The sequence below is a fragment of the Salvelinus fontinalis genome, chromosome 12 (assembly GCF_029448725.1).
Source record: "Salvelinus fontinalis isolate EN_2023a chromosome 12, ASM2944872v1, whole genome shotgun sequence".
NCBI classification, from domain to species: domain Eukaryota; kingdom Metazoa; phylum Chordata; class Actinopteri; order Salmoniformes; family Salmonidae; genus Salvelinus; species Salvelinus fontinalis.
The window spans coordinates 45,544,581-45,554,580 of NC_074676.1; the positions used below are offsets into that span (position 1 = coordinate 45,544,581).

The 10,000-nt window shown below is 44.7% G+C and overlaps 1 protein-coding gene across 12 annotated transcripts in view; it reads left to right on the forward strand.

Annotated features, from left to right (window-relative positions):
- Positions 1-10,000, forward strand: part of LOC129867492 (ephrin type-B receptor 3-like) — a 120,536-nt gene that overhangs the window by 44,923 nt on the left and 65,613 nt on the right. For all 12 annotated transcript variants that reach the window (XM_055940935.1, XM_055940939.1, XM_055940938.1 and 9 more), the window contains exon 2: positions 9,572-9,636. In XM_055940935.1, coding sequence (XP_055796910.1) covers positions 9,572-9,636 — 65 coding nt within the window. The remainder of the gene's footprint in view (positions 1-9,571; positions 9,637-10,000) is intronic.

Here is a 10,000-nt window from a genome sequence, read left to right on the forward strand (position 1 = left end):
AAACCCCAAACAGCAAGCAATGTAGGTGTAGAAGCACGGTGGCTAGGAAATACTCCCTAGAAATGCCAGAACCTAGGAAGAAACCTAGAGAGGAACCAGGCTATGAGGGGTGGCCAGTCCTCTTCTGGCTGTGCCGGGTGGAGATTATAACAGATGGCCAAGATGTTCAAACGTTCATAAATGACCAGCATGGTCAAATAGTAATAATCACAGTGGTTGTCGAATGTGCAACAGGTCAGCACCTCAGGAGTAAATGTCAGTTGGCTTTTCATAGTCGATCATTGAGAGTATCTCTACCGCTCCTGCTGTCTCTAGAGAGTTGAAAACAGCAGGTCTTGGACAGGCAGCACGTCCGGTGAACAGGTCAGGGTTCCATAGCCGCAGGCAGAACAGTTGAAACTGGAGCAGCAGCACGGCCAGGTGGACTGGGAACAGCAAGGAGTCATCAGGCCAGGTAGTCCTGAGGCATGGTCCTAGGGCTCAGGTCTTACAATAGAGAGAGAGAAAGAAAGAACGAGATAAAGAGAGAAAGAAAGAGAGGAAAAGAGAAAGATAGAGAGAATTAGAGAGAGCATACTTAAATTCACACAGGACACTGGATAAGACAGGAGAAATGCTCCAGATATAACAGACTGACCCTAGCAGCAATAATATTGGAGGCTGAGACAGGAGGGGTTGGGAGACACTGTGGCCACTTCCGACGATGCCCCCGGACAGGGCCAAACAGGAAGGATATAGCCCCACCCACTTTGCCAAAGCACAGCCCCCACACCACTAGAGGGATATCTTCAACCCCCAACTTACCATCCTGAGACAAGGCTGAGTATAGCTCACAAAGATCTCCGCCACGGCACAACCCATGGGGGGCGCCAACCCAGACAGGAAGATCACGTCAGTGACTCAACCCTCCTAGGGACGGTATGGAAGAGCACCAGTAAGCCAGTGACTCAGTCCCTGTAATAGGGTTAGAGGCAGAGAATCCCAGTGGAGAGAGGGGCTCCAATACCTTTCTGTTCACCTTCACACTCCTGGGCCAGACTACACTCAATCATAGGACCTACTGAAGAGATGAGTCTTCAATAGAGACTTAAAGGTCGAGACCGAGTTTGCGTCTCTCATATGGATAGGCAGACCATTCCATAAAAATGGAGCTCTATAGGGGAAAGCCCTGCCTCCAGCTATTTGCTTAAAAATTATAGGGACAATTAGGAGGCCTGCGTCTTGTGACCGTAGCGTACATGTAGGTATGTACGGCAGGACCAAATCGTGAAAGATAGGTAGGAGCAAGCCCATGTAATGCTTTGTTGGTTAGCAGTTTATTATTTTTATTTTTTTCACCTTTATTTAACCAGGTAGGCTGGTTGAGAACAAGTTCTCATTTGCAACTGCGACCTGGCCAAGATAAAGCATAGCAGTGTGAACAGACAACAACACAGAGTTACACATGGAGTAAACAATAAACAAGTCAATAACATGGTAGAAAAAAGAGAATCTATATACAATATGTGCAAAAGGCATGAGGTAGGCAATAAATCGAGTAATTACAATTTAGCAGATTAACACTGGAGTGATAAATCATCAGATGATCATGTGCAAGAAGAGATACTGGTGTGCAAAAGAGCAGAAAAGTAAATAAATAAAAGCAGTATGGGGGATGAGGTAGGTAAATTGGGTGGGTAGTTTACAGATGGACTATGTACAGCTGCAGCGATCGGTTAGCTGCTCGGATAGCAGATTTTTAAAGTTGTTGAGGGAGATAAAAGTCTCCAAATTCAGAGATTTTTGCAATTCGTTCCAGTCGCAGGCAGCAGAGAACTGGAAGGAAAGGCGTCCAAATGAGGTTTTGGCTTTTGGGATGATCAGTGAGATACACCTGCTGGAGCGCGTGCTACGGGTGGGTGTAGCCATCGTGACCAGTGAACTGAGATAAGGCGGCACTTTAAAACCTTGAAATCAGCCCTAGCCTTAACAGGAAGCCAGTGTAGAGAGGCTAGCACTGGAGTAATATGATCAAATTTTTTGGTTCTAGTCAAGATTCTAGCAGCCGTATTTAGCGTCTACTATACACATCATATCTTAGAGTCACGACACTGTCACCATTTTATAAACGCTGCTGAGAAAAGGCAAGCCTGGCCAAGAGATGAGACAGACAGTCAGAGGAAACAATATTCAGTCTACAAGCCAAGTAAATGGGGGGGCTAACAAACAGTGTGGCCCCTGAAGACTGTGTTCATTAGTGTGGCCAACGCAGTGAGGGAGTTAATTTCCCCTGCATTGACAGTAGAACCCTGTTAGTACACAGAGGCCTGCACTCTGCAACAGCCATTGTGACGTGAGTGAAAGCGAGTAGCAAGGGTGAGAGTATGGGGGGCTAGGGGGGGGGGGTATTTTGAGGGAATTCCACATAGGGGAACAGGGGGACCACCACAGCCACCTACATCAAAACCCATCAACCAATTATTGAAGCAGTGGGGCTCGGCACAAAACGAGGGTCCTCTCCCTAATCATGGCACTCTACCGCTGTACAAAGGAAGAGAGGCTGCCTGCCCTATTTGAATTTAAATAGGAGTTCTCTCCCTCCCCCTCTCTCTCTCTCTCTCTCTCTCTCTCTCTCTATCTCTTTTCATTTCTACGGCTGCCTTTCCCTTTCCAACAAAAGTAATCAGGCTAATACATGGCTAATACGTTTAACGTCGATGCTGTTGACACGTTTCTCTGTTTTGTTGCTAAACAGAGATGCAGTATTTGGCGCCAGCGTGGGCTAGTTGACGTGTTTCTCTGGAATGACACAACAAAGGCGTTCGCGATGACATGCACATGATAATTAACTGGCAAAAAAACAGGGACACTAGACAAGAACCACATTTACCTTAACTAAAGCCCTTTAAGCCTGCACATTGACTCTGTACCGGTACTCCTTGTATATAGCCTCGTTATTGTTATTTTATTTTGTTACAATTTCGTTTTTTATTTTTATTCACAAATTGTTCTTACTTTTTAAATGCTGTATTGTTGGGAAAGTGCTCATAAGTATAACTATAATAACCATTTGATATGATATGAAATAACCATTTTAACGGTTAATTCTAGACCTGTCCTGTTGTATTCGACACATGTGACAAATAACATTTCGTTTTATTTGATTTAGTGTGTCTTCAGTGCTTTTTGCTGAAAACTAAAATCCTCATCATCAAAATTTTGCAGACAGGCTAATACTACAGTATGCTAATTAGCGCTAGCTAACACAACATTTAGCATACAGGATGAACACCAACAGCTATCCCCTGATATTCTCAACCAAATTTGAAAAAAAAATCTTCCTTTAATTGTCCTGTTGAAACACAATTGGACATAGAAATATACGGGTTTGCTTTAGTGTGTGTGTGTCTTTTACAGTTTGTTGGGTATGTATTTCTGTCCTGAGGGGTCAACCATGAAAAGAGGCTACTTGCAAAAAAATAAAAAAATAAAAAATTGTTGGTGGTACTAGCAAGACCCTGCTAGATAATACCCGTCTGCTCCTTCTAGTCTGGAGTTAGGCCTGTGAAACCAGAACACATTCTTCTCGGGTCAATAAAGGTGGTTTTGCCCCTCCCCCCCATTTCCTTCTTCCCCTTTGTTCTTTTTTTAAGAAGCCTGGTTGTTTAAACACATCACTATGTTAAGAGGTTTGTAAAACCCTGGACGCTGTGTGTGTGTGTGTGTGTGTGTGTGTGTGTGTGTGTGTGTGTGTGTGTGTGTGTGTGTGTGTGTGTGTGTGTGTGTGTGTGTGTGTGTGTGTGTGTGTGTGTGTGTGTGTGTGTGTATATGTGTGGTGTGTGTGTATGTGTGTGTGTGTGTGTGCCTGCTTGCCAGCGTGACTGTGTTGTGTCCTTGTGTTTATGTTCCTGTGTCAGTTCTCTTACCTTTATCCTTCATGTTTCACCGTGTTTATATCCTCTGTGTATGCACCAGGGTCAGTGAGTGGTGTTAATATCCTCTGTGTATGCACCAGGGTCAGTGAGTGGTGTTAATATCCTCTGTGTATGCACCAGGGTCAGTGAGTGGTGTTAATATCCTCTGTGTATGCACCAGGGTCAGTGAGTGGTGTTTATATCCTCTGTGTATGCACCAGGGTCAGTGAGTGGTGTTTATATCCTCTGTGTATGCACCAGGGTCAGTGAGTGGTGTTTATATCCTCTGTGTATGCACCAGGGTCAGTGAGTGGTGTTTATATCCTCTGTGTATGCACCAGGGTCAGTGAGTGGTGTTTATATCCTCTGTGTGTGCACCAGGGTCAGTGAGTGGTGTTTATATCCTCTGTGTATGCACCAGGGTCAGTGAGTGGTGTTGATATCCTCTGTGTCTGCACCAGGGTCAGTGAGTGGTGTTTATATCCTCTGTGTATGCACCAGGGTCAGTGAGTGGTGTTTATATCCTCTGTGTATGCACCAGGGTCAGTGAGTGGTGTTTATATCCTCTGTGTATGCACCAGGGTCAGTGAGTGGTGTTTATATCCTCTGTGTATGCACCAGGGTCAGTGAGTGGTGTTTATATCCTCTGTGTATGCACCAGGGTCAGTGAGTGGTGTTTATATCCTCTGTGTATGCACCAGGGTCAGTGAGTGGTGTTTATATCCTCTGTGTATGCACCAGGGTCAGTGAGTGGTGTTTATATCATCTGTGTATGCACCAGGGTCAGTGAGTGGTGTTTATATCCTCTGTGTATGCACCAGGGTCAGTGAGTGGTGTTTATATCCTCTGTGTGTGCACCAGGGTCAGTGAGTGGTGTTTATATCCTCTGTGTATGCACCAGGGTCAGTGAGTGGTGTTTATATCCTCTGTGTATGCACTAGGGTCAGTGAGTGGTGTTTATATCCTCTGTGTATGCACCAGGGTCAGTGAGTGGTGTTTATATCCTCTGTGTATGCACCAGGGTCAGTGAGTCGTATTTTTGATGTGCTCTCTGATGGGCTCTCTGATGGGCTCTCCGATTGGCTCTCCAATTGCCACCTCCCAATATGAGGTTTTTACTGCACTAAATGTGCAGGTAAGTTTGTCCGCTGTCCCAAAGACAACTGCCCCAGTTGATGTGCTACTACTGCTTAATGACACCATCTTTAATAGTGTAACTCTATACATATTTGACCCCCTGTTGTGGCTTCCTCAAGCTTTCCCCTCTGAGATTGTGGTGTCCCATAGTAAAACTTCAACATTAAGTTTGAAAGGTTAAAACGGGATAACGGGATACAGGAGGTGATACGATGGAAGAGACATTTTGACCTGTGTACGTTTTTTTATTTTTTTATTTTTTTCAAAAACTATTCCATCTGGTTGTTTAGTCAGGGCCATTGCAGAGCTTGCAAGCGTGGTTTTGGAAAAGGCTTTGCTGTTTTGTTTTGGATTTGAATACGCCTTTCTCTCTCTATCTATCGTGTTAGTGGTGTTTGCTCTATGTGAATACACCTTCCTCTCTCCCCCTCTCTCTCCCCCTCTCTCTCCCCCTCTCTCTCCCCCTCTCTCTCTCTCTCTCTCTCTCTCTCTCTCTCTCTCTCTCTCTCTCTCTCTCTCTCTCTCTCTCTCTCTCTCTCTCTCTCTCTCTCTCCTCCTCTCTCTCTCTCTCTCTCTCTCTCTCTCTCTCTCTCTCTCTCTCTCTCTCTCTCTCTCTCTCTCTCTCTCTCTCTCTCTCGTGTTAGTGGTGTTTGCGCTCTGTTCAAAACCTTTTTATGCCCTGTCCCAGAAACAACCCAGCGTTGGTTAACTTGTCTTTCATTTTGTAAGAAAGTAGATAGGGCTCATAGTGATTGTATTGCATCTCCATAGTGAGGATGGACAGACTCACTGTGTGCCTCCAATGTTCCCCGGGCGCCGAAGACGTGGATGTCGATTAACCCCCCCCCCCCCCCCTCAGCACTTCTCTGATTCAGAGGGGTTGGGTTAAAAGCGGAAGACACATTTCAGTTGAATACATTCAGTTGGACAACTGACTAGGCATCCCCCTTTACCCCTTTCCCCTTCTGATCTGAGCCCCCCCCCCCCACCCTTCCCTTTCTGGTTTTGGGGAGAGGTGACGGTCCGGGTTATGGAGGGGTCAGTGTTGATCCAGGATTGCCTCTTCACTGCAAGGCACAATGAAGGGCGTAGTCGCCAGGCCGACAGCTCAAACAAAACAGAACCTTCTGCTGCACACATACCCCTGTCCTGAATGGTCATTGGTTACTGAGTCAGGCCTTCCACTCACTGTCTGTGTGTGTGTCTATCACACACTGTCATTATATAGGTGAGGTCAGCAGTAATGAGACAGTATTTGCTGTGCATTACCTGTTTTAATAGACTAGGTACTACAGTTAAACCGGGCCATGTTGTACCTCTTCATCTCCCTGTGTGTTGGCCGGCTTTTAAATGGTCTGAAAATAACACAGTGTAATGGTGTGAGTCACAAGAGCAAGTTCTCGCTAAATGGATCAACTGACATACTGACATCATGACACACTGACATCATGACATACTGATATCATGACATACTGACATCATGACATCATAACATAGTGACATCATGACATCATGACATACTGACAACATAACATCACGACATCATGATATACTGACATCATAACATCATGACATCATGACATACTGACATCATAACATCATGACATCATGACATACTGACAACATAACATCACGACATCATGATATACTGACATCATAACATCATGACATACTGACATACTGACATCATAACATCATGACATACTGACATCATAACATCATGACGTCATGACATCATGACATCATGACATCATGACATACTGACATCATAACATCATGACGTCATGACATCATGACATACTGACATCATAACATCATGACATCATGACATGATGACATCATGACATCATCACCAAATACTTATTTTCCACCATAATTTGCAAATAAATTCATAAAAAATCCTACAATGTGATTTTCTGTATTATTCTTTCTCATTTTGTCTGTCATAGTTGAAGTGTACCTATGATGAAAATTACAGGCCTCTCTCATCTTAATAAGTGGGAGAACTTGCACAATTGGTGGCTGACTAAATACTTTTTTGCCCCACTGTAGTTAAAGATTTTCTTAATTTTGGGTCAGTCACAAAGGTCTGGTATTCTGCCACTGTGTACTCTCTGTTTAGGGCCAAATAGCATTCTAGTTTGCTCTGTCTTTTGGTCAATTCTTTCCAATGTGTCAAGTAATTATCTTTTTGTTTTCTACTGATTTGGTTGGGTCTAATTGTGTTGCTGTCCTGGGGCTCTGTGGGGTCTGTTTGTGTTTGTGAACAGAGCCCTAGGACCAGCTTGCTTAAGGGGCTCTTCTCCAGGTTCATCTCTCTGTAGGTGATGGCTTTGTTATGGAAGGTTTGGGAATCGCTTCCTTTAAGGTGGTTGTAGAATTTAACGGATCTTTTCTGAATGTTGATAATTAGCCGGTATTAGCCTGATTCTGCTCTGCATGCATTATTTGGTGTTGTACATTGTACACAGAGCACATTTTTGCAGACTTCTGCATGCAGAGTCTCAATTTGGTGTTTGTCCCATTTTGTGAATTCTTTGTTGGTGAGCCTCATAACTATAACTAAGAACCTCATAACTATAAAGGGCAATGGGTTACATAACTGATTCAAGTATTTTTAGCCAGATCCTAATTGGTATGTCGAATTTGATGTTCCTTTTGATGGCATAGAAGGTCCTTCTTGGCTTGTCTCTCAGATCGTTCACAGCTTTGTGGAAGTTACCTGTGGCGCTGATGTTTAGGCCAAGGTATGTATTGTTTTTTGTGTGCTCTAGGGCAACGGTTTCCAGATGGATTTTGTATTTGTGGTCCTGGTGACTGGACCTTTTTTGGAACACCATTATTTTGTTGTCAGGGCCCATGTCTGACAGAATCTGTGTAGAAGATCTAGGTGCTGCTGTAGGCCCTCCTTGGTTGGTGACAGAAGCACCAGATCATCAGCATACAGTAGACATCTTACTTCAGATTCTAGCAGGGTGAGGCCGGGTGCTGCAGACTGTTCTAGTGCCCGCGCCAATTCATTGAAATATATGTTGAAGAGGGTGGGACTTAAGCTGAGTCTCTGTCTCACCTTCCGGCCATGTGGAAAGAAATGTGTGTGTTTTTTGCTTATTTTATAATATTGTATATTTTTCCCCCAACATCTCGCATCATATATTTTTCACCCAACACCTCACGTCATATATTTTTCACCCAACACCTCGCGTCATATATTTTTCTCCCAACACCTCGCATCATATATTTTTCACCCAACACCTCGCGTCATATATTTTTCCCCCAACACCTCGCGTCATATATTTTTTCCCCAACACCTCGCGAAAAGGAAGGCTTATGTGGAAACAAAAGGAACGTCTTTCTATTTTTACAGTCAAAGACAAAGCTTGAGGGACACGCAAACATTTGTTAACGTTTTGGCATCGCACCGTTCCATCGTCTTTACTGTCTTGTGGAACAGCAGAGTGGTAGGATAATAACAGTTGCTAAATACTGCTTCCCAAGTGCCAGGTAGTAAAAGAGTTCATTTATAGTGTTCCCTTCACCTCCCTCACCCTCTTCGCTCTCTCTCTCTCTCACAGCGAGCCTGCTTGCCTAGGCAATGGAAAGGCGGAAGGAGTAGAGAGAGAGAGAGAGAGAGAGCGAGAGAGAGAGAGAGAGAGCGAGAGAGAGCGAGAGAGAGCGAGAGAGAGAGAGAGAGAGAGAGAGAGAGAGAGAGAGAGAGAGAGAGAGAGAGAGAGAGAGAGAGAGAGAGAGAGAGAGAGAGAGAGAGAGAGAGAGAGAGAGAGAGAGAAGAAGGGATTGGTTAGTTTTTTAAAAAGTGAGGGAAATTGAAGTATATTGAACTCTGTTCTGGGTGATCAGATTCTCTTCTGCGCAACTGGGTTCATGGCACCCTTATCCAAAAGCAAAGCAAAACAAATGTTATTAGTCACATGCGCCAAATACACCAGGTGTTAGTCACCTTACACTGACATGCTTTACTTACAAGCCCTTAACCATCAATGCATTCTGTTCTGGTTATATATCCTCTTATGGTTTACAACTTCTTACCTCAGCGTGTGTGTGCGTGCGTGCGTGTGTGTGTGTGTGTGTGTGTGTCACATAATAGTCTCTCAGTGATACTCATGTTTTTTCCCCCTTAGCCCTGTAATTAAATCAAATGAGTAAGACGAGAATATGTAAAAAACAACAACATCTCCCGGATCACCCACTAAGGAGATTGTCTTGTTCCTTCGCAGCCGTTTCACACTAACTGCTCGTTGTTATGCAACATTTTGTATTTCTTTCTCAGCTAAATTGTTTAAATTTAGCAGTTTACTGAGTAGTGACTGTCTTACGTCATCTCCCTCGGTTGGGTTCAGCATGCTGTGGTCAGGGCTGCTGGGGGAACGTCAATGCTCCTATTCATTATGGTAGAATACTTCAAAATGAACTGGTCTTTTTTATGATCCCGTTATCTTGGTAACTGTTGAGGGTTTTATTATCTTTGTCTGTGTCGGGTTCCTCTTTGGTTAAAGTGTTTCTCTCTATTCGTCTGATTTCAGAAACGTTAATGGACACCAAGTGGGCCACAACTGAGCTAGCCTGGACCGCTCACCCTGAAACTGGGGTAAGTTGTCGGAGTTTGTGTGTTTGTTGTTTGTGCCTCTTTGTGTTTCACATCAAAAAGCATGAACCCCTCACCTTTGTGTGGCCTCCTGACCTCCGTACTCCCTCCCCCACTACACCCATCTCCTCGTCCAGACCTCCCTATCACCCCTCCCCCATATCCTCGTCCAGACCTCCCTATCACCCCTCCCCCATCTCCTCATCCAGACCTCCCTCTCACCCCCTCCCCCATCTCCCCGTCCAGACCTCCCTCTTACTCCTCCCCCCATCTCCTCATCCAGACCTCCCTATTACCCCTCCCCCCATCTCCTCGTCCAGACCTCCCTATCACCCCTCCCCCCATCTCCTCTGTCCAGACCTCCCTA